The sequence below is a fragment of the Pleurodeles waltl genome, chromosome 4_2 (assembly GCF_031143425.1).
Source record: "Pleurodeles waltl isolate 20211129_DDA chromosome 4_2, aPleWal1.hap1.20221129, whole genome shotgun sequence".
Taxonomy (NCBI): Eukaryota; Metazoa; Chordata; class Amphibia; order Caudata; family Salamandridae; genus Pleurodeles; species Pleurodeles waltl.
Window position 1 is genome coordinate 1048936018 of NC_090443.1, and position 25144 is coordinate 1048961161.

Genomic DNA, 25144 nt, shown 5'->3' on the forward strand with positions numbered 1-25144 from the left:
CACTTCAGAGAGACATCCTGGGCAGGGAGACACTGCAAAGAGACAGTCTGCGCAGAGAGACAGTTCTGGGAGACATCCTTAAATATGATGAGACATAGGATTAAAGGGATAACAGGGTGAGGAGCAAGAAGAGAGCGGCAGAGACATCGTGAAGAGACGGGCCAGAAGAAAAGACAAGGTGAGAGAGGCGATGAGGTGGCGAGAGCGCAGGGGCAGAGAGAGCGCCTGGGAAGAAGTCTGACAGGGAGTGACGGAAGAGCATCGTCATCCCAGAGACCTCCTCATCCCAGAGACCTCACACCAGAGACTTCCACATCTTACAGACCTCCTCACGCCAGAGACTTCCTCCCCCCAGAGACCTCCAGACACCAGAGACCTCCTCACACCAGAGACCTCCTCACACCAGAGACTTCCACATCCCAGAGACCTCCTCACACCAGAGACCTCCTCACGCCAGAGACTTCCTCCTCCCAGAGACCTCCTCACACCAGAGACCTCCTCACACCAGACATCTCCTCACCCCGAACAGCTCCTCTCCCCGGACACGCCTTCAGTGAGCCAGAGAGGTCCAGGCGCCTCCTCACCTCGCACACGACTTTAGTGAGCTAGAGGGACCCAGGCGCCTCCTCCACCCGGACACGTCTTCCGTGAGCTAGAGAGATCCGGGTGCCTTCTCTCCCCGGACCGTTTCAGTGAGCTAGAAAGCTCCAGGCGCCTCCTCTCCCCGGACACGTCTTCAGTGAGCTAGAGAGGTCCAGGCGCCTTCTATCCCCAGACACGCCTTCAGTGAGCTAGAGAGCTCCAGGCGCCTCCTGTCCCAGGACACATCTTCAGTGAGGTAGAGAGGTCCAGGCGCCACCTCTACCCGAACAGGTCTTTAGTCAGCTAAAGAGATCCAGGCGCCTCCTGTCCTCGGACACGTCTTCAGTGAGCTCGAGAGGTCCAGGCGCCTCCTCTCCTCGGACACCGCCTGCCTCGCCAGGATAGCTCCTCGCTGAAGCCCAGAGGCGCTTCATCACTCCTCCCTGCCAGTACCTCGTGAGGTTGAAAACCCCAGGATGCAAGGTCAAGTCGGACAGATCTGAGTGAGGTAGAAAGACCCCAGGGTGTCAGTTCCTGCTGGACACCCCCTCGGCGAGGTACAAGAACCCAAAGCTGCCTGCTCCCCCCGGACACCCCCACCATGACCTGCATAGCGGATTTCTTCACCTACGAAACCACCAAGTCCGTGGTGGTGAAGAGCTGGACCATCGGCGTCATCAACAGGGCCGTACAGCTCCTCATCATTGCCTACTTCATCGGGTAGGCGCTATCTCTCCGTTTGTGGATGTGTGTTTCTGCCCTTGAATGCGTGCACGTATTCATGTGTACATGCTACTGTTATTAAATCATATTAATGCCATTACTTGACATGTCGCAGGCCTGATCCAAGCAGTAGCAGGCGCTAGATAAAACATAGAATATTGTCTGTTAAAGCGCTATGTCCCCTCGTGAGTGTGTGGGGCAGTGAAGAGTGTGACACACACCAGGGTGTGTACCCTGGCAGGAACAAGTACATAGGGCACTGGAAGGCTGACTTCAGTCGTCCACGGCGGACATATTAACGTCATACGGTTACACACGTGTCTATGCAAGGCTAGGCTCGGGGGAATGTCGTGATCTGCCCAGAATCACTAAACTTCTGATCAAGTGCAGACGCTGGGATTCAACCCAAATGAATCAACTCATCCCGGAGACCGCAATCACGACTGTCTGTCCGTGCATCTGTCTGCACCTGCTGTCCAAGAGAGTGTCAACTGAATGTGTGCCTCTGTCTATCTAATATTCTGGCTCTGAATCTGCCTGTCGGTCTCATCTTCTGCCTGTTAATCCCTGTGCATCTGTCTGTTCACCTACGTGTGTGACTGTCTGTCCAAGAACGTGTGAATCATCCCGTCGACACGTGCACGTCTGTCTGTCCATCTGTGTGTGTACCTGTCTGTCCAAGACCGTGCGAATCTGCCTGTTGACATGTGTACGTCAGTCTGTCCATCTACGTGTCTACCTGTCTGTCCAAGAGTGTGCGAATCTGCCTGTCGACATGTGCACGTCTGTCTGTCCATACTGTCCATCTGTATGTGTACTTTTCTGTCCAAGACCGTGCGAATCTGCCTGTCGACATGTGTACGTCAGTCTGTCCATCTTCGTGTCTACCTGTCTGTCCAAGAGTGTGCGAATCTGCCTGTCGACATGTGTACGTCTGTCTGTCCATCTGTATGTGTACTTTTCTGTCCAAGACCGAGCGAATCTGCCTGTCGACATGTGTACGTCAGTCTGTCCATCTGTATGTGTACCTTTCTGTCCAAGACCGTGCGAATCTGCCTGTCGGCTGTCTCTCCATCTACACGTGTACCTGTCTGTCCAAGAGCATGTGAATCTGCCTGTCGGCACGTGAACGTCTGTCTCTCCATCTACATGTGTACTTGTCTGCCCAAGAGCGTATGAATCTCCCTATCGATACATGTAAGTCTGTCTGTCCGTCTAGGTGTGTATCTGTCCGTCCATGAGCGTATGAACCTGCCTGTCGACAGGTGCGCGTCTGTCTGTCTCTCTACATATGAACCTGTCTGTCTAGAGCGTGCGAATCAGCCTGTCAACGCGTGTACGTCTGTCTGTCCATCCAATTGTATGCCTATCTGCCATCCATGTGTGTGCCTGTCTGTGAAGGACGTGTGAATGTGCCCGTTGACATGAGTACGTCTATCTGTCCATCTACGTGTGTACCCGTCTGTCCAAGATTGTGTGACTCTGCCTGTTAACATGTGTACGTCTGTCTGTCCATCTACATGTGTACCTGTCTGTCCATTCACGTGCTTACGTGTCTGTCCAAGAACGTGTGAATCTGTCTGTTGACACCTGTACGTCAGCCTGTCCATCCACATGTGTACCTGTCTGTCTAGAGCGTGTGAATCTGCCTGTCGATACGTGCACATCTGTTTGTCCATGTACGTGTGTACGTGCCTGTCCAAGAGCGTGTGAATCTGCCTGTTGACGTGTGAATCTGCCTGTTGACATGTGTCCGTCTGTCTATGTGTGTACGTGTCTGTCCAAGAACGTGTGAATCTGCCTGCTGACACGTGTACGTCTGTCTAGGTACGTGTGTACCTGTCTGTCCAAGAGCGTGGGTATCTCCCTGTCGACGTGTACGGGGCGTGTGAATCTGCCAGTTGACATACATCCGTCTGTCTATGTGTGTACCTGTCTGTCCAAGAGTGTGTGAATATGCCTGTCGACAGGTGTGCGCCTGTCTGTCTACGTATGTACTTGTCTGTCCAGGTGCGTATGAATCAGCCTCTCCACAAGTGTAGGTCTCTCTGTCTGTCTATCTCTGTATCTGTCTGTCCAAGAGAGTGTTAATCTGCCTGTCGACACGTGCACGTCAGCCTGTCCATCCACGTGTGTACCTGTCTGTCCAAGGGTGTGTGAATCTGTCTGTTGACACGCCTGTCTGTCCATCTAGATGTGTACCTGTTTGTCCAAACCAAAACACATGGGTAAAAGACATTGTCAATTACAACGGCAGTAGCTCGAGACCTATTGCATTTCCAATGCTTGTTTATATGTCTCGTTCCCTGTGCAGCCAGGGGACGGCCACAGCCCTCTCCCACGGTATTTCCCAGCAGTGGGGTTTAGAAGCGTTGTCTCTGCAGACAGAAGAGACCCGTAAATAACTAATGCTTGTTTATGTGGACTCAGGTCCCCAGCATATGAAGGCCAGTGTCCCCCAGCTTACTACTAAAGTGGGGGTTCCCTACACCACGCACACGTGCTCTGTGGTGAACGCGCGTGCAGTCTCACCAGTGTTACGAGGTTAGGTTTGGAGTCCCCAGGGCCCCCATTCAGGAGGCACATCTGGGTCCCCATTCGGGACTCACATCTGTGCTACGCTGGGTGTGTGATTAAAGGGGAGTTGTGTAGAACATTCTGTGGTGTTGTGTAGGGATTTTCACATTTCACACACATCAATACAATGAGGGCCAAACAGAAAAACATACCTATTTCTTCAAGTACGAGAACTAGGCACTTTCATCGTCCGTTAATGATTTTGTCTCACATGGAAATTCAGGAATTAATTTATTTTCACTAGTAAGTAAACAGATGTGTAAAGTACAAAATGTTGCACTCGGCAGAAAACAAACGAATACTCTTCGTACTTGCGATGGAAGATGCGCCTCATTTATTTGTGCCGCCGACTAAGTTTCTAAAACATATTTTCAGTTTCAGGCAGTGCTTAATTTGTACTTGTTTTTTCCGGTGCTGAGCACAGCACTTATTTTTTAGAGCCGGCGCTTATTTTCCTGTCTCATGCATTTACTGCGAGCAAAATACACATATGGGTAGATGGAGGAAAAATGAAAAAGCGTCACAAAGGGAGGAAGCAAAAAGCTGCAAGAGTGAGCTGAAGGGGCAGAGAGTGGCTGTAAATGGATTAAAGAGTCCCGCGATGGCTTCAGGATTACGCTGCCTCCTATTCCGTGCACCCACATTTAATTGCAGCAGCCGCGAGTTTCAGAAGAGAGCTTTGAGCACCGGCACGTCTTTATTTACAAATTAAGCACTGGTTTCAGGATTACCCTGTGTTGACAATCAGGCGTGTTTATAAGCACCTCTTTGCACTAAAAACAGGCCCCGCGAGGCGCTATTGCACACATCATCTCCCTTAATGCCTGGGTTGCACCCGGGCACACCTTAGGATTTGTGTTACTGGGTTTCGCAGATGGGGGCAGAAAGTTTCGGATTCTGGCGAAGTGTCACTGTTCCCCTCAGACGCTGCTGGCTTGAAAACAATCTTTGTGATGCAAACATCAGTTAAAATAAATAGTGAAACAAATTATTTTCATGACAAAGTATGAAGCTTTCTTCCGCGGGTCTATAAATTACATGTACATGTTGTTGCGTACTGATAAGAAGGATTGTTTTTAAAGCGCCTTGTTGTGATGCTACTGACAGCTCAGGGAGCACTGAACATGTCTGCATCTGTGCCTCACTGTGTGTGTACATAAGTGTGTAAAAGTTTGCATTGCCTCCCTCCCCCACGCACTCACCCTGCTGCTCCGGGGCAGTCAGAAGGCTCCGAGGGAGGGGGGTCCCTTGAGACATGTGTGGGAAGAGGCTGAGAAGCACCCTGGTGAGCCAGGCACACAGTATGAGGGACTGAGCGTGAGTGCGTGTGTGTGGGTGTTTATGCATGTTTGTGAGTGAGTGCATGTGTGTGTGTTCACATGCATGCATGTCTCCCCTGTGCAAACTGCTGACACCAGGACACATAACCAGAGACGCCTGCATGTGTTGTGCTGAGTAGCATTGTATGGGAGGGGGGTTTGGGGGGGGTCGTACTGGGACAGAAATTGGTCCTGGCACCAAAATAAAAGTGTCCCCCATTAGTGAAAGAGATAGCTAAAAAGCGCCCGTGTTTGGAAACTGGGGCAGTCTTGAACTTGTAAAGATGCTGTGTTAGTGTTTTGCAGGGTACAGAAGTCTGCATGCATTGTGCTTGCTGCAGCCAAGGTTTGTTTTAATATTAGGGAAACCAACTCTAACAAGCATTTGCAATGTAATGGGTCTAGCATTTGCTCTGTTTAAAGCTATTGGCGTTGTAAATTCCTAACTGGACTTTTCTTGCCACATAAGTTGAAAATGAGAAGTAAAACATTAGTTGACATAAGCGAGCCGATTCAAAGCGCCACGGCCGCCATGAGCACGAAGGAGAGACACAAAAAGAAAAAGACGTTTGCTCGCAGTTAAGCGTATCGGCAATTGTGCAATTATCCATGTAACAGGGTCAGTCTGTAGGACGGTAACAAAACTGCCCCAAGGAGGGACAAACGTAAAGCCTTTACCAATGATAACGAAGGATTTTTGAAAGGCAAGCCCACAAGTGAGTGAAAGTGATGGGCGTGGTTAAAAGACCGCAATGCTTACAACAGGTCAAAGCAATTGCGCGCTTGACCTAAAAACCAGTCCAGCAGACTATAAAACAAGCCCAGAAACAGCCAGAAATCCAGCTGGTCCCTTATTACTTGGTCATATGTCATGTTTTCAAATGCACAAGTTACAGCAAGTCCCCTCAACACTACCATACACTGGTCAATTTATTCATCTTCTTTTTGCTCTCTTGAGTAAAACTTATATCTTTCCATGACTACGTTAATTTTCCTACCATACCTTTCTTGTAACTGTCTGAGAGCACATTTATACACATCTTCCTCATCAACGTTGTCCAACCTTTCTCAAATTCTCTAAGACCTATTGCACCTAGTCTGTGCTTTAGTAAGGACAGATGACTTTCCGGTGTACATTCCCCATCATTTAAGACTTGCACATATGCCTCAAACAAACCCAACCACAATTCCCCTGGTTAGGTGGGTTTCCATGCTCAGCTAAAAAGAAAGGGGGTGGTTGAATGCTAGACATATCTATCCCACTCTAAGAAGTAAATCAATAAAACTCTGTGTGTAGCAACAATCTCCACTGCCCCAAGTATGTGCGTGTGGCCAGTGCGTGTCACCCCTTAAAATAATTATTTTGCGCGTTTTGGCTGTGCGCATCATCGAACGCGCAGAGTCTTTCTTTAATTTACTTTATTCGGTGCAAAAAGACCATAAAAGACATAAAATAAATAAATAACATACAGAATTTCACAGTCATAGAATTTCTAAAAACATTGTTAATACATTTTCCGAACACCAAAAGCAGCATGTATAAAATTTAGCACAGCCAGAATTATGTCCATATTTCCCAGATCATGTAAGTGGGAGTAAGCAAGTCGGCTAGTTCTGATGCTGTTAGACTGGAATAGCGGACGTAAAAACCTTTTTCTTGGGACGGCATATAAGGTGCAGAAAAGCATAAAATGTAATGTACTTTGAGATGTCCTTCCATCGCAGCAACAGGGAGGGAGGAACTTAAACCAGGTTCCAGCAACTGGGAATGCTACCAGATCATGTAAGGTGTTTAGACATAGGGCCTCATTCTGACCTTGGCGGGCGGCGGAGGCCGCCCGCCAAAGTCCCGCCGTCAGGTTACCGTTCCGCTGCCTTCAGACCGCCAGCCAGCCCAGCGGGAAAGAGGCTTCCACGATGAAGCCGGCTCGGAATCGAGCCGGCGGAGTGGAAGCTGTGCGACGGGTGCAGTTGCACCCGTCGCGTATTTCACTGTCTGCGCAGCAGACAGTGAAATACATGTAGGGGCCCTCTTACGGGGGCCCCTGCAATGCCCATGCCAGTGGCATGGGCACTGCAGGGGCCCCCAGGGGCCCCGCGACCCCCCCTACCGCCATCCGGATCTCGGCGGTCCGACCGCCGGGATCTGGATGGCGGTAGGGGGGGTCGGAATCCCCGCGGCGGTGCAGCAAGCTGCGCCGCCGCGGAGGATTCAATGGGGCCGCGGTACACTGGCGGGACCCCGCCAGTGGTGCCGGTCCGACCGCGGCTTTACCGCCGCGGTCGGAATCCCCATTGTAGCACCGCCGGCCTGTCGGCGGTGCTCCCGCGGTCCTCCGCCCTGGCGGTCAAAGACCGCCAGGGTCAGAATGACCACCATAGTCTTGTGAGTAAAAACCTTTGACGCTCATGATTAATGAGGGTCAAGTACAGCTTTGGTTGAGGTTGTTGTGTCTCATAGCTTGTCCATTGACTCATTAAACTAGAGGCTGGGTTCATACCCTGATTTTTCTGCCAGAATATGTCTTTAACCTTCTTAATGTCCTGTCTTGTTAAAGTATCTGGTTTAAGAAAAAAATCTCCTAGTCCTAATGATAGGAGAGAAAGATAAACATATCTAAGCCAGGGTATATCTAGAGATCGTGACAGAAGGAGACAGTCCTGTATCACCTTTCTACATAAAAGCGTTTCAGGCTTAGTCCAGATTTTTATCCACAGTATAAGAGGTTGAAGTTTTATATAGCTAGATAAGTACCTTAAACCTACTTCTTTGTGGCAGAATTTTATTGTTGTAGATTGGGGGACTGATAGTAGCCGTCTTAGAAATTTGTTTTCTATAATCTGGAGCCCTGTACATTCTGCAAGCCCCCAGACCCCAGCTCCAAATGTCGCGACGGAAAGGCATTTAGAAGTGTAGACAGTCATCATTTCCTTAACAGGCTTATGTCGAAGTCTTCTTGCAAACCTAAATTGGAATTGTATTGAGCGTGTATTAACTAAAAACTTCCAGTTAAAATCTACATCAATAGGGACCCCCAGATACGTAAAATGTGGGACCTTAAGTATCTCATGCCCATTTAAAGTACATTTTTTCGTTTTTGCTAATTTAGGACCACACTTCATAACAAATGACTTGGTTCTATTGATTTTAAGACCAAGATTCCTCATAAAGGTATTAAAAGCATTCAATAAAATCTGGAGGCCGTTCGCTGTCCTTGAAATTAGTACTGCATGATTGGAGTGTTATTAATAACTGCAGAGTCTTTCCCTGAATCACAAAGAAATTTCTCCAACCCATTTATATATAAGAGAAAGAGGAAAGGGGCAAGAACACAACCCTGTCTGACCCCTTTTTGTGAGGGGAATTTCTCTGTCAGGCCTCCCTCCCGAGAGTAACGGACCCGAGCCTCTGTGCAAGCGTGAAGTTTACTGAGTAATATAACTATGTGTTTATCCACGCCCATATCCAGCATTACCTTCCACAGTTTCTCCCTGCTGACTGTATCAAAAGCGCAGGAGAGATCCATAAATGCTAAGTGTATACAGCCCCTTTTGGCTTTAGTGTATTTCTGGACTATGAGTGTCAAATTAAGAGTTTGTTCGACTGTGCCCACCCCTGGGCGAAAGCCAAATTGTACCTCTGAGAGGGAGTGAGTATCAGTTGCCCATTCTTCTAGCTTATTTAAAATTACTCGGCCCAAAATTTTGACTGAACTATCCAGCAAAGAGATTGGGCGATAGCACAGGGGGTCTGCCCCATCTCCCTTCTTGAAAATCGGGACGATGATCGCTTCTTTCCAAGAGTCTACTAAAGGGCCCACCACAGCCGATCTCAAGACATTGGTTAGCAGTGGACCCCAGAAGTCTGGGAGTGCTTTATATAAGTCAGCAGGAATTCTGTCTGGACCCGGGGCTTTCTCAGATGGACTATCTTGGATTGCCTGTTTAACATCATCCACACTTATAGTGTTAGTAAAAGCCAAGCTTAGCTGATCATTTCCTGGAGGTTTTAGACAATTTAGCATTTCTGATTGGGTATTTGTCTCTATGGCGAAAGTTTGTTTAAAATAGTCCACCCAGGTCTTGGCTGGTATGACAGTGTCCATGGGCGTCTCAAAGTTATCGCTCAATGGTGAAGAGTTAACCACACGCCAGAATGCAGTTGTATCTTTGAGTTTGCTTGCAGCCATCAGTTCCTCCCATGCAGATTCACTTAGATCAGCTTTCCTTTTGGCAAGAACTTCTTTATAGTTTTTCCTGGCAATCTTAATTGCTTGTAGATCTTTGGGAGATGCGTTGATTGATTTTTTTAGCTTGGTTAAAGATGAAGTAGATGCGTGGTTAAACCATCTCGGGCCATGGACTTTATTAGCTCGTTGAGGCTGTAGTTTCTCCGCCATATAATTTGTCAGAGAGGAGAATGCGCGAATAATTTCATGTGGGGCCTTGTTTTCATCCAGGGATGTCATAACGTCTGGCCATTTATTAAAAAAAACATCTCTAAAAAATGTTTTATTGTTTATCTTCCCCCATTTGATTGTAAGCCCTTTTTGGGATGAGTGCTTCATGGCAGGGTGTCGCTTCCCTCTTCTTGAGTCATTTATCAGATCTAATTTAATCATAATGGATAAGGGATTATGATCACTAAAACAGGTCGGGGTAACCCTGAATTGACCTGTAATAGGGGACAATTCTCTAGAGTAAATAATATAATCAATAATGGTATGTGTGTCCCCCCTTACAAATGTTGGTATCCCTCTGGTAGCGGGTGTGGGAAAGGAAAGGGAGTTTACTGTTATCAGAGAATTAAGGGCGTTCCCATACGGGGAATGTTTGAAGTGTTGAATGGGAATATCATTCTCATCCAGGAGACCACAACAATCAAGGAGTTCTGGCTCGCAGAGATGGGCATTAAAATCACCAACCCAGACTATTCTTGTGTCCTTTTTACTGGATGCTGTTACCTTATGTATTAGGGTCTCCAGACTACTGACCACGCTAGTGACTGAATTATCAAAGGTGTTGTTATAATAGTTGATCAGTAGTATATCGAATGATTCTTCTAGTTTCAGAGATAGGGCCAGAAAAAAGGGCGATATACCTACAACACGTGCTTCCATCCCTCCAGCCTTCACGGATAAAAAGATGGCCAGACCGCCCTTAGCTCGACCTGCATGGGCCTTAGTTGCAGGGACATAATATGTGGTATAACCATTAATATGTGGTGATTCTATGAGCCAGGTCTCCTGACAACAGATAATACAATTTTCCATCACTAAATCTATCCAATCGGGGTTTCCAATTTTTGATTTTAGACCTGCAACGTTCCATGAAATGATCCCTAGGGGTGTCATACCCTGTATATCACGTATATTAGGGACTCCTTTAGAATCTAGGGGGGACTGTGAGAGTACATTTGTCACCAGAGGATCTTGCGAGGGTGGCTCATTTAGTGATTGTCAATCTAACTGCTCTAGTGAGGTCAGGGTCTCATACCTATTAGATAATGTCAAAGCAGTGTCAGAGGGGTTAGAGAGACCAAGGGTATTGGGATTCTGGATCCCAGAGTGGGTTGAATCAGGATGGCATGGGTTTGATGACAGATGGATAAACTTAGTCAAACGTTGGACTCTTATAGACCCTACAGATAATCTCATAGGTGAGAGATGGTGAAACAGAGCATTTACGGTCCGGGGGGTCCTAAAATTTATTATAATACAATCCCCAGGTGATGGTTTGGGGGATGAGCCAATCCAAGGTACCCTTCTTACAGTTAAGATGTCCCTATGGAAGTCAGCCCGCCCTCCCGTATGTTTTCCTACCCAATGAGTCACTTTATTCAGTAGAGACATATGAGATTCGGGGTGGGTGCTTTCCAATATAGGGGCATTTTCCAAAATTAGAACATAGGGGTTACATGCCAAAGGTATCCTTGGGCAGGCTACCTGAGTACTTATAGTTTCCTGGCCCCGGTAGCCTTCCCGTTTATTTGTGCCCCGCTGATATTGTGGATTGGTAAAATGATGTGAGGCCTCTACATTCGGGGGTTTTTGGGTTGGGTTCTGGGCAGGAGATATTCTAAAGTTCTGATGCTGATGAATAGGTGGAGCTGGTAAGTATTCAGGAATGGAATGAATGTTCTCAGATTCTACCTTCGGTGGTTCGGGTTTTACATTCATTATAGATTCAACCTTGTGTTCAAGAACGGCCACTTTCTCCAGAACTGACGAGCATAGTTTTTTAATGTCTCTAAGTTGGTCTTCAATTTGCAAAAAACATGTTTTAATTAAATCCAGATTTTTACTGTCTTTTGGTTGCTTCCCTATAGTTTGTTTTATTTTTTGGGTTTTGGAAGGACATTTGCTCTTGGTCTTATTAGTTCCTGGTGAGGACTCTCCAATGCCTTCCCTATCTACAGGAAGTCCAACTTGGTGTATGGGGGTTACTGCCGTTTGGGAGGGGATTATTTGCCTGCTTTTTTTTTAAGGTGGACTCTCTGGAGTTGTAGGAGTAATTAAATCGATTAAATCAATTTCTGTTATTACACAAGGGTTTCTTTTCTGGGTCTTGCTCGGCAGCAATGTTGCCGACGGGTTCCGTCCCCCCTCCCCAGCCTTTCCTGTTTTCTCAAGAGTCGACTCCAGGGAAGCTTCCACCCTCCCTATCTCTGTCTCAATGGCACCCATTACAGACGTTAGGTAGCTTGTTATTAGCCTGGGTGGGGGGGCCTCCTGGGTGGGTTCCCTTCCCCCATTATCTCCCTTACGTTTTCCCATTTTGACAGGCTAGTCCCTTTGTCCAAGATAGGTTACTATAAATTACTTTGACGTATATATCAGAACTCAGATCCCCTGACTGGAAGATTATAGTCAGACCCTAGTTGGTTCAGATGTCCAGTCACGGCCTTTAACCACACCAAGTCCCCTGCAGTTATGGGTTTATAGGCCTGTCTTATGCCTTACGCGTAAACCGCCTATGTCAGTCCTTGCCTGAGGGGGGGGCGCATCCTAGAAATCAGTGCTCCTTCACAGCAGCACCAAAGCGCGCTTCCTGGAGACCCTCTTTTATTTTAAGGAATAATCACCGGCACAGTACCTTTAGGTAGCCCTGTCCATTGGGCTAACTGTACCAGACTTCTTTTGGGTGGATATCAGGGGGGTGGCCCTGCCCTGCCTCTTCCTGGCAATGACGGGCAAGGACGGGCCCGCCCTTGGCCCGGGCTTTGCCCGGGCGCCGCCCACGCGCGTCCCGTGCGGCGGGAGCGCGACCGGCTTTTTAAAGGGCTCCTGCCCCTCCTCTTGGCAACAAACGCGCTTCCCGCGACGGCGGGAGCGCGACCGGCTTTTTAAAGGGCTCCTGCCCCTCCTCTTGGCAACAAATGCGCTTCCCGCGACAGCAGGAGCGCGACCGGCTTTTTAAAGGGCTCCTGCCCCTCCTCTTGGCAACAAACGCGCTTCCCCAGAGTCAAAGTAAATGGTTGTACCGATTGCCATACAAGCCAACTGACGATTGCTGATCCTTCAGTAATTAAAGGTGTGCGCATCACCGAATGTGCAGGATAGAAGGGAAAGTCAGAGTGAATATCCTTATCGATTGTCACGCAACCAAAGCTGTAAAAAGGAATCCTCCCAAACAACAAAGATGGCTGCCAAGACGTAATCCTACATTTTCTCTGTAGGCATTGGGGCTTGTTTTTATCCAGAATGCACTTCACTGTATGCATCAATAAGGCCTCGTGCACAGCTGCATACGCTAAGTGCACTTCACTGTACGCGTCAATAAATGCTCGCTCACAGCTCCATGCACAAGTTAATTGTACCTGCACTTCCAAAACGTACTCCTTGAACAAGTACGATCACTACCGTGGCAATCTGGCTTCTCTAATCCTTCCTTTCCTTCCGGGAAATGTTTTTGTTCATGAAGTTTGCCGGCAGAATCCAAATGCAAAGTAGACACAGTCATGTGACTTTAAAGTGGCGCTGCTCCTCTCCTGCTCGTCGCCTTTGTGGAGAAAAGAACGTGCCACCAAGACGAGTTTGTATCCAACTCAGTTTAATGAAAACAAGGTTTGTCCTAAGGGAGCAACGCCAACTCAGCATCCTCCAGCGACCGCCCTGCAGCAACTGCTGCCCACAACATTCTCCTTGCCCGACCATTCCATCCCCACATTCTACTCCCATTGTAGCTATCCAACATTCCGATCACCACAATTGGTCGCATATGCATCCCGCACTCTAACACAAGCAGAGAGGAGCTACTCTGTTATTGAAAGGGAATTACTAGCTGTAACTTGGGCTGTGCAATGTTTTAGGATGTATGTATGCGGTCGCAAATTTAGGATATGTATGGACCACAAACCCTTGGTATATATCTTGAGTCCTGGAGGTAAGAGAAATCTTACCCCCGTTTAGCGAGACTCACCTCAAAACTGCAAATGTCCCATTATGAGATTATGCACTTGCCAGGGAAAGATAATTGGGTGGCGGATGGATTATCACAATTGCCTTTGACGAAAGAGAATTGTGAGGAAGTGGATGATAATGAGTGTGGTGTGGCATTTACGTATGACGATGTGGTATTTATTGAAGATCGTGGGATGGAATTAGAGTTTTCTGAGGATAAGTGGATCAAGGAAATGCAAAAAGATGGAATCTTAACATAGGTAAAGGAATTTCTTATGAAGTGGTGGCCATCTGAGCGCCAGCTTCAAGGGGAATGTAGTACATTTTGGAAGATCAAGGATGCGTTATCCACATGCAATAACATTGTCTTGAGGGGCGATAAAATAATTCCTCCTTATGGCATACGTGAACCTATTGTCAGGTTAGGACATGAAGGGCATTGTGGTATAGCAAGTACCAGAAGGAAAATTAAGGAAAGCTTTTGGTGGCCAGGGGAGGGGTGGATAGTATGGTGGACCGCTGGGTGGGGGAATGCAATGCATGCAAGGCAAGTGACAGGTCTGTCAAGCCAATGATAATACCTCTGCAGATGGTCGAATTCTCTGAAGGATCTTGGCGGAAGGTAGCAATTGATTTTATTGGGCCTTTCGCCACCTTACCATCCGGAGAGGCATATGCCATTGTCCTTATTGATTATTATTCTAAGTGGCCAGAAGTTCGTATGGTTGGCAATGTGACCACGGATGTGGTCATCAACTTTTTAGAGGATGTGATTTCCAGGGAAGGGATTCCCGAGACTCTAGTAACAGATAATGGTGTGCAGCTCACATCTACTAAAATGAAATTGTTCTTGAAAAATGATGGTGTGAATCACCTAAAGTTGTCGTTATATCATCCAGAGGGAAATGGTCAAGTCGAAAGATTGAATAGGGTAGTTAAGGAAGCTATACAGTTGGCTCTGAAATCGAACCTGTCATGGAAGAAGGCTCTTCAGAGTATGTTACTAACTTATAGAATTACGCCCCATTCGGTGTCAGAAAAAACCCCATTTGAGTTATTAAGGGGAAGGAAACCGTCTTCCAAGTTAGTTCAATGGTGGTTAAAGAATAAAAAAAAGGAGCAGGGGTTGACGAATGGTGATGATCTAATTAGGGAACGTGTGCTAAAACACCAGGATTATGTGCTGAGTAGAGTCTAATGAAGGAGAACCATGCCTAAACTCACGGCAGGGCAGTATGTACGTATGAGGAACTCTGGGTTCATAGGAAAAGGGGCAGCCCGTTGGCCAAGTCCTATTAAGATAGTGAAGGTATTGGATGGAGCTGTCAAGCTTGAGGATGGTAAAATACGTAATATGTGGCATGTGAGTCTGTGTTGAGTCAACATGTGTGAAAACGACGATAAAATCGAGGGGTATTTTCTGGGAAGTGATTATGAGTTTCAACTAGTTGTGGGTTCTGATATTCATTTTGATATATGTGCTGACGCTTGTCGTAATGCAAACAAGTGTGTTCCGACCACCAATGGTATACCTCTTCGACAAAGTCAAAGGGAAAAGAGATTACCTGGGCAACTCCAAGAATTTGTCATGGGATGTTGAGCAATAGTAATGTGATGTGAATATTATTAATCTGGTTAGATAAAGAAATGAAGGGCTAGATGTATCAAGCTCCTGGTTTGCATTTCTTAAATAGCGAATTTTAAGAAATCACTATTTAAGAAATGCAAAATGGGATGCATGAAAATTGCGAGCCGGTAATAGCGATTTCTTAAAATTCGCAATCGCTCTTAGCGAATTGCCATTAAAGAACCCATAGGTGGGAATGGTTTTGCATTTCCAAATTTGTGAATTCCTGTTAGGAATTTGCAAATCAGGTAATGCAAATCCCAGGATGCTGGGGGCCTAGGGCCCCCTCTGATGCACCCCAAAGAAATATTTGTGGACATGTAAAGCGCAAGCATGCCCTGCGGGCATGTGTACACTACATGTCCTTTTTTTAAATGCATTTGCAATGCATTTTGTAAAATTGCACATGCTTACCACCAAAGTTCAATTTGTGGTAATTGCATTTCGTAAATGCCAAATTCGCATTTCGGAAATGCATGATACATGTGCATTGGTAATCGCAAAAAGGTATTCCCTATTTGCGATTAGCTATTTAGGGAATCACAATTAGCGATTCCCTAAATGGAGTCACATTTCAGGGACTCGCTTTTTTAACAATTCCTTGAAATTGCACCGTGAATGTCTTTCATATATTCTGATATGCATTTTTGCATTCGGAAATGGTGGAATTTTGCGATGCGCACCGTTTGCGAATGCAAAAATCTTTGATACATCCAGCCCGTAGCTCCTGCAAAGTGCAAATTGGTATATCGCTGTGTAAGATAACATTAGTAATTTTGTGTTAGTCAGAGTTTTGTTTATTTTTTGGGTTTGGTTTTGGGGGGAAGATGTGTGGTGATCGGAATGTTGGATAGCTACAATGGGAGTAAAATGTGGGAATGGAATGGTCGGACAAGGAGAATGTTGTGGGCGGCAGTTGCTGCGGGCGGTCGCTGGAGGATGTCGAATTCATGGATGTGCAATACCAGAATTTTAACTTGTCAACCACAAGTCACTTACAAAAGTAACTCCAACAAACTCATTAGCTCACTGAGCTATCTCATATAAATGAAGAATCTATGGGGACGGTAGTCACAGCAGTTTATTAGTTTACGTAAGGATCTGTGGGGCCTTGGGCACTATATATTCTGGGCCCCCAGGACTAGAGAAACGTTTAATTTATTACCTTTTTCAGGTCATTCAAACACTTGTGATGCCAAACCTGCTTTTAACTCCGAGTGTAGGAAACGCATGCTAAGAGTGACTTGTTAGATGTTTAGTGCCCTAGCGCCTAATATTAAAGAGGTATGCACATAGCGCTTGGAATTGTAGCTTTCTTTGCTGAATATTTGTGATCACCAGTATACCCCCTTCCCCGATGGCTTCTGGCTGCAGCTCTGCCCGGAGGATTACACCATCCCTGGTACTCATCGAGTAACTGGTACCCTCTCCTTCCCTGGAGGGCGGGGTCCATGAGACCCCGAAGAGCAAGAGAAGCGTGGGGGGGGGGGGGCAGAACACAGGGGGTGCGCAGGGACAGACGGGGGCTGTGATGTAGAAAGATTTGCGAGGCAGGGAGAGAAGTAAATTAAAGAAAGAAAGGTGAGGCAGGGAGAGAAGTAAATTAAAGAAATAAAGGTGAGGCAGGGAGAGAGGTAAATTAAAGAAATAAAGGTGAGGCAGGGAGAGAAGTAAATTAAAGAAAGAAAGGTGAGGCAAGGAGAGAAGTAAATTAAAGAAATAAAGGTGAGGCAAGGAGAGAAGTAAATTAAAGAAATAAAGGTGAGGCAGGGAGAGAGGTAAATTAAAGAAATAAAGGTGAGGCAGGGAGAGAGGTAAATTAAAGAAAGAAAGGTGAGGCAGGGAGAGAAGTAAATTAAAGAAATAAAGGTGAGGCAGGGAGAGAGGTAAATTAAAGAAATAAAGGTGAGGCAGGGAGAGAAGTAAATTAAAGAAAGAAAGGTGAGGCAAGGAGAGAAGTAAATTAAAGAAATAAAGGTGAGGCAAGGAGAGAAGTAAATTAAAGAAATAAAGGTGAGGCAGGGAGAGAGGTAAATTAAAGAAAGAAAGGTGAGGCAGGGAGAGAAGTAAATTAAAGAAAGAAAGGTGAGGCAGCCAGAAGGAAGCTTGAGGAGAGGTAGAAAGAGGAACACCTGGGTAGCGAAAGAGACAGAAAAACAGGTGAAGAGTTAGAGTGTAGTAGAGAGACAGAGATAGTGAAAAGGGAACGTAGAGGGAGGCAGAGGAGTAGACACTCCCAGACTGAGACACCGGGGAAGGAATGTGGAAAAGGGTGAGTTCGAGGGATGTAAAGAGAGCAAGAGGTGAACGAGGACTGAGAGACTTGAGGAAAAACCAAGAGACAAAGGGTGAAGATGGAGAGAACGAGAAGCGGAGTAGAAAGATGGGCGAGGGGGGGACAGGAGTGGGGTGACGGGTAGAAAGATGGGTGAGGGGGGAGACAGCAGTGGGGTGACGGGTAGAGAGATGGGCGTGACGGAGAGACAGCAGTGGGGGTGACGGGTAGAGAGGTGGGTGAGGGGGAGAGACAGGGGTGGGGGTGACGGGTAGAGAGGTGGGTGAGGGGGAGAGACAGGGGTGGGGGTGACGGGTAGAGAGGTGGGTGAGGGGGAGAGACAGGGGTGGGGGTGACGGGTAGAGAGGTGGGTGAGGGGGAGAGACAGGGTTGGGGGTGACGGGTAGAGAGGTGGGTGAGGGGGGAGACAGCAGTGGGGGTGACGGGTAGAAAGGTGGGTGAGGGGGGGAGACAGCAGTGGGGTGACGGGTAGAGAGGTGGGTGAGGGGGGAGACAGCAGTGGGGGTGACGGGTAGAAAGGTGGGTGAGGGGGAGAGACAGGGGTGGGGTGACGGGTAGAAAGGTGGGTGAGGGGGAGACAGCAGTGGGGGGGGGACGGGTAGAAAGGTGGGTGAGGGGGGAGACAGCAGTGGGGTGACGGGTAGAAAGAGGGGTGAGGGGGAGAGACAGCAGTGGGGGGACGGGTAGAAAGATGGGTGAGGGGAGAGACAGCAGTGGGGGTGACGGGTAGAAAGGTGGGTGAGGGGAGAGACAGCAGTGGGGGTGACGGGTAGAAAGGTGGGTGAGGGGAGAGACAGCAGTGGGGGGACGGGTAGAAAGAGGGGTGAGGGGGAGAGACAGCAGTGGGGGGACGGGTAGAAAGATGGGCGAGACGGAGAGACAGCAGTGGGGGGACGGGTAGAAAGATGGGCGAGACGGAGAGACAGCAGTGGGGTGACGGGTAGAGAGGTGGGTGAGGGGGAGAGACAGCAGTGGGGTGACGGGTAGAGAGGTGGGTGAGGGGGAGAGACAGGGGTGGGGTGACGGGTAGAGAGGTGGGTGAGGGGGGAGACAGCAGTGGGGGGGGACGGGTAGAAAGATGGGCGAGACGGAGAGACAGCAGTGGGGTGACGGGTAGAAAGGTGGGTGAGGGGGAGAGACAGCAGTGGGGGTGACGGGTAGAGAGGTGGGTGAGGGGGAGAGACAGGGGTGGGGGTGACGGGTAGAGAGATGGGTGAGGGGGAGAGACAGCAGTGGGGGGAACGGGTAGAAAGGTGGGTGAGGGGGGAGACAGCAGTGGGGTGACGGGTAGAAAGATGGGTGAGGGGGAGAGACAGCAGTGGGGGGGGACGGGTAGAAAAGTGGGTGAGGGGAGAGACAGCAGTGGGGGTGACGGGTAGAAAGGTGGGTGAGGGGGAGAGACAGCAGTGGGGGTGACGGGTAGAAAGGTGGGTGAGGGGAGAGACAGCAGTGGGGGTGACGGGTAGAAAGAGGGGTGAGGGGGAGAGACAGCAGTGGGGGGACGAGTAGAAAGATGGGTGAGGGGGAGGGGCAGGAGTGGGGGTGACGGATAGAAAGGTGGGTGAGGCGGAGAGACAGGAGTGGGGGTGATGGGTAGAAAGATGGGTGAGGGGGGAGACAGCAGTGGGGGTGACGGGTAGAAAGATGGGTGAGGGGGAGAGACAGCAGTGGGGTGACGGGTAGAGAGGTGGGTGAGGGGGAGAGACAGGGGTGGGGGTGACAGGTAGAAAGATGGGCGAGACGGAGAGACAGCAGTGGGGTGACGGGTAGAAAGATGGGTGAGGGGGAGAGACAGGAGTGGGGGTGACGGGTAGAAAGATGGGCGAGACGGAGAGACAGCAGAGGGGTGACGGGTAGAGAGGTGGGTGAGGGGGAGAGACAGCAGTGGGGGGGGACGGGTAGAAAGGTGGGTGAGGGGAGAGACAGCAGTGGGGGTGACGGGTAGAAAGGTGGGTGAGGGGAGAGACAGCAGTGGGGGTGACGGGTAGAAAGAGGGGTGAGGGGGAGAGACAGCAGTGGGGGGACGGGTAGAAAGATGGGTGAGGGGGAGGGGCAGGAGTGGGGGTGACGGATAGAAAGGTGGGTGAGGCGGAGAGACAGGAGTGGGGGTGATGGGTAGAAAGATGGGTGAGAGGGGAGACAGCAGTGGGGGTGACGGGTAGAAAGATGGGTGAGGGGGAGAGACAGGAGTGGGGGTGACGGGTAGAAAGATGGGTGAGGGGGAGAGACAGCAGTGGGGGTGACGGGTAGAAAGATGGGTGAGGGGGTAGACAGCAGTGGGGTGACGGGTAGAAAGGTGGGTGAGGGGGAGAGACAGCAGTGGGGGTGACGGGTAGAAAGATGGGTGAGGGGGGAGTCAGCAGTGGGGGTGACGGGTAGAAAGATGGGTGAGGGGGGAGACAGCAGTGGGGGTGACGGGTAGAAAGATGGGTGAGGGGAGAGACAGCAGTGGGGTGACGGGTAGATACTTACCCTACTTACCTGGCATGGGGTCCCTCTGGTGTGGGTGGGGGTGTTCCTGGGGCTTGAGGAGGGCACCTGTGGACCCATTCCATGGTGTTTAACCCTGGAAATGGGTCCTCAGGTCCCATAACGCCTGGTCTGACCCAGGTGTTAAATAATGGTGCAAAGCATGCTTTGCACCATTATTTAGCCCCTCCTCCCACCTGTGCGTCATTTTAACACGGAGGGATAAATATGGGGCTATGGGGTTAGCACCATTTTCCAGATGCGAACACCTACCTTGCATCTCATTGACGCAAGGTAGGTTCACGCATCTAAAAAATGGTGCAAACTCCAATATTTTAACGTTAGATGGGTCTAATGTCAAAATATAAATATGGAGTTAGTTCTGCGCCGAATTTGCGTTAAAAACAAATGATGCAAATTCGGCGTAAATGGGGTATAAATATGCCCCTATGTTTATTATTGTTAAAGGGGCGGGGCAATGGGGCGTGAAAGGGATGGAGGGGGAGAGCACAGCACTCCCCTCAGTGCACAAGTGTGTTTGGCCGGCCATCTCGGAACCGCCGAGCACACATGCACACTGAGCTCTCTCCAACCTGGCACTGTGTTGCTGGGTTGGAAACAGCAGGCACAGGCTCCCAGTCTGCCTCGGAGCACAAAGCTAGGGCACCCCAACCAATCCTAACGCTGCTTTTGTGCTGCCAGCAGCACGAGAGCAGCGTTGGGATTGGCTGCCGGGCAGGCTGGGAGCCTCTGCTTGCACGTAGAGTGAGCGGAGTGGCACAGCGCGGCGACTCGCAGCAAGGTACGTTTAAAAAAAAAAAAAGCAAAGTTGTCGCATTTGTTTTGTGTGTCCCTCCACCCCGCCCGCCACGTGCCACCCCGACCCTTTACTGAATGGTGAGCCACGACTGGTGAGGAGAAAGGTACATAGAGAAGTGGAGATGCTGCGAGAGAGAGGTTAAGAAAGAGACTTAAGGGAGATAAAGTGAGGTGAAGTAAGGTAAGACAAATGATACCAAAGGCCTGAGAGAAGCCAACAACCGCCTAAGAGTGCCAGGGTTACGGCTCACAGGCCACGTATGTACACAAAGGGGCAGATTTTTTCTTAGCACATTGCAGGCCGCAACCAAAGTTGCTGCTTTGCTGCGTTGCTCGAGTGGAGCCGTATTGTTACAAGTGGCCTGCGGCTGCTCACTACCCCTATGCTTGTGCACTACCTTTGCACCATAGTGCAATGGCGTGTGTGCGCTGTCTAGCACAGGATATGTACTGGAAGTACACCCTTCCAATATAACATCCGCTGCCTAGACCAATTCTTAAACATTCCACTCATTGTGTATGTGCTGTAAGGTGCAGAACACAGGCAAAGGGTGCAATCTTTGCAGAAATAAAACATTTCTCCATGATAGCGCCTGCTTCGATCAGGTGTTATCTTTTAACACAAAGTCTTTTCTGGCATAGGGCCTGATTTAGAACTCGGCGACACTCTGCCACAACGGTGACGGATATCCCGTCCGCCAAAACTAAATCACAGTATATCCAATGGGATTTAGATTTCCGCAGCCGGGATATCCCGTCCCTATTGTATCCTATGGGATTTAGATTTCGGCAGACAGGCTATCCGTTGAGGCTGTGAACTCATGGTGAGCTAAGTTTAGAGGTTAGTTGGTGAGAGAGAGTGATGGGGTACAGAGAGGTGAGGCAGAGACAGAAACAAGTGGTGACGGAGTAACCCGTCCACCGAGTTCTAAATCAGGCCATAGCCTTTACGTCAAAATAAAAAAACCTATATGTTGGTGCTTACCCTAATCTACCCAAGTAATGCTCCCTCGATCCAAAGTGGGGTGCAAAGCAGCACAGAGAGCTATTAAAGCTGAAAAAATGGCAGCTTTTCAGCAAAAAAGATGACTTTGATGTTGGAATGTAAATATCTTTGCAAGAGTTTGCACAGCTGTCTGTCACTTTGCATTACTTTTCCCCATTGCACATCCTTAGTAAGTGTGTCCCTAAATTTATGTTAAGCGTTCTCGGCTGTTGAGCAATGATAGAGTGGCTGGAGCTTCAGTTGTCCACTCACCTTACCAAGGGGCTCTCTGAAGGATGAAGGCCCTGGGAAATTGGCCACTTTGCCCATTTCTTAAAACATTTTCTGAGCACTTGTGTGCATGCCTGTCTTTCTTGCAACTGGTAAATAGTTTCGATTTTCACCAAACTCTGCCCTGCAGATGTTAATTAATGCTCGTTAATACCTCAGTTAATGGCCGCTGCTGAGATGCTTATGCAACCTGCAAGCTACAGGTTGAAAATCAGCAGGGCCAACTCAGTCTTTCATCTTGAGGCCCATATTTATGGGCTTTTGGCGCTGGGCCGTGCAGCAAGTCACCTTCCTGCGCTGCCCTGAATCAAAGGGAAAGGGCAGGAACGCACCTTATCTTTAGCATACAATGCATTCCGGTCCTTCCCTCTGAGCTGGCACCGTTTTGGCTGCCTAACGCCAACGCACGCACCCTTGCTCCATGGTGTAAGGGTCTCTGCGTTGTAGCCGGGATTGTTTTTGCGCAGGAAGGGGCACGTTGCTGTACAAAAGCTATCCATGGAGGTTTTTTCCTCTTTCTACTCTTTCTATGTGAGCTGCAGAATGCAACACGCTCCGAAAGAGGAAACGAGGAAAAATACATATATTTCTCCTTATTGCACCTCCCCTGGGGAGGGGTACGGTTTTGGCATGGCTTTGCGTGGCCTCATAGATATGATTTCAAAGTTTGGGCCGCTGTTGCATCACAAAAAGTAAAGCAATGGCAGCGCAGGGGGCTCATGAATATGCTGCTTAGTCCCTTGGAGTGATGGGTACACCTGTGCCTCGCACGCCACAAGGACGAAGGCGGAAGGCGCAGTTATCCTAACCCCGGAGTTAGTGGTCCTGCTGCTGCCTTTGGTCATTTCTGAAAGCTTTCCAGGAGCTTCTTTAGAGGATGAAGATAAGTGCTTTGCAGTAACTCTACCCCAGCTCTGTTAGTGCTCAGGAAATAGCTGCTCTCACATCTTCTCGTACGGATGGCGGCGGTGTGTCATGCAGGCAGATATAGCACAGTTTAAGAAGCTTAGCGCTAAATTAGTGCTGTTAATAATCTGAAAATTTACAGATCCTAATACCTTGTTCTGGCCTAAGAAAAGCCGGCCTTCTAGAATGGTGAAATAGGAGGACAGACAGGGTGATGGAAGTTTAGAAGTACAGCCCTGTGGCCCACCAGTGGCTGGCGTGGGACTCAGTGGACAGTGTTTCAGGGTTTAATGGTCTGAACCCCAACAGGCACTGGTCAGTAGTTTAATACTTTAAGGATCCATGGCCATTTCTTGATTGATCTCTAGTCTGGACATTGTTTGATAGATCTCTAGCCGGGCACTGTTTGATAGATCTCTAGTCTGGACATTGTTTGATAGATCTCTAGTCTGGACATTGTTTGATAGATCTCTAGTCTGGGCATTGTTTGATAGATCTCTAGTCTGGACATTGTTTGATAGATCTCTAGTCTGGGCATTGTTTGATAGATCTCTAGTCTGGACATTGTTTGATAGATCTCTAGTCTGGGCATTGTTTGATAGATCTCTAATCTGGACAATATTCAAAATATCTCCAGTCTGGGAACTGTTTGATAGATTTCTTATCTGGACAGTGTTCCATATATCTCTAGTCTGGGCATTGTTCAACAGATCTCTAGTCTGGGCATTGTTTGATAGATTTCTTATCTGGACAGTGTTCCATAGATCTCTGGTCCAGACATTGTTCCATAGATCTCTAATATGGACAGTGATCTCTACAGATCTTAAGTCTGAGCATTGTTCAATAGATCTCTAGTCTGAGCACTGTTCGATATATCTCTGATCTGTGCATTGTTTGATAGATCTCTAGTTTGGGCATTGTTCAATAGATCTCTGACCTGCGCATTGTACGACAGATCTCTAGTTTAGGCATTGTTTGATAGATCTCTAGTCTGCCCATTGTTTGATAGATCTCTAGTATGGGCATTGTTCCATAGGTCTCTAGTCCAGGCATTGTTCCATAAATCTCTAATCTGAACAGTGTTCCATATATGTCTAGTCTTGGCATTGCTTGATAGATCTCTAATCTGGACAGTGTTCCATAGATCTCTAGTCTGGGCATTGTTCCATAGATCTCTAGTTAGAGCACTGTTCAATAGATCTCTAGTCTGGGCACTGTTCCATAGATGTCTATTCTGGGTGTTGTTCCTGAGATCTCTAGTCTACACATTGTTGGATCGAACTCTACTCTGGACTGTGTTTGATAGATCTCTTGTCTGGGAATTGTTCCATAGATCTCTAGTCCGGGCATTGTTCCATAGATCTCTTTTTGGGCATTGTTTGATAGATCTCCAGACCAGGCATTGCTCCATAGATCCCCAGTCCGGACATTATTCAATAGAACACTGCTCTGGGCATTGTTCCGTAGATCTCTAGTCTGCCCTTTGTTCAAAAGATCTCTGGTCTGGGCATCCATGGGCAGTGTTCAAAAGATCTATGGTCAGAGCGTCCACCGGTATTATTCAATAGATATCTAGTCTGGTCGTCCATGGGTATTGATCAATAGATCTCTTGCCTGGGTGTCCATGGACAGTGTTCAATAGATCTCTGGTCTGGGCATTCACTGGCATTGTTTGATAGATCAATGGTCTGGATGTCCATGGACAGTGTTCGATAGATCTCTGATCTGGTTATCCATGAGTATTGTTCAATAGATCTCTGGTCCGGGTGTCCATGGGCAGTGTTCAATAGTTCTCTGTCTGGGCTCCCACTGGCATTGTTCAATAGATCCCTGGTCTGGTTGTCCATAGGTATTGTTCAATAGATCTCCGGTCTGGGCATCCACTGGCATTGTTTGATAGATCTCTGGCCTGGTTGTCCCTGGTATTGTTTAATAGTTCTTTGTCTGGGCGCCCACATACTTTGTTCGATAGATCTCAGGTCTGGTTGTCCATGGGTATTGTTCAATAGATCTCTGGTCTGGGCATCCACTGGCTTTGTTCAATAGATCTTGGGTCTGGGTGTCCATGGGTAGTGATCAATAGATCTTTGGTCTGGGCATTCATTCGGATTGTTTAATAGATGTCTGGTCTGGTTGACCATGGCATTG

The 25144-nt window shown here is 48.3% G+C and overlaps 1 protein-coding gene across 1 annotated transcript in view; it reads left to right on the forward strand.

The window, feature by feature from the left end:
* The first annotated feature begins 560 nt into the window (after positions 1-560).
* The window catches only part of P2RX3 (purinergic receptor P2X 3), a 245389-nt gene continuing 220805 nt past the window's right edge, over positions 561-25144 (forward strand). The window contains exon 1 of the mRNA XM_069233041.1: positions 561-1302. Within this exon, the coding sequence (XP_069089142.1) occupies positions 1184-1302 (119 nt within the window). The 5' untranslated portion in view covers positions 561-1183. The remainder of the gene's footprint in view (positions 1303-25144) is intronic.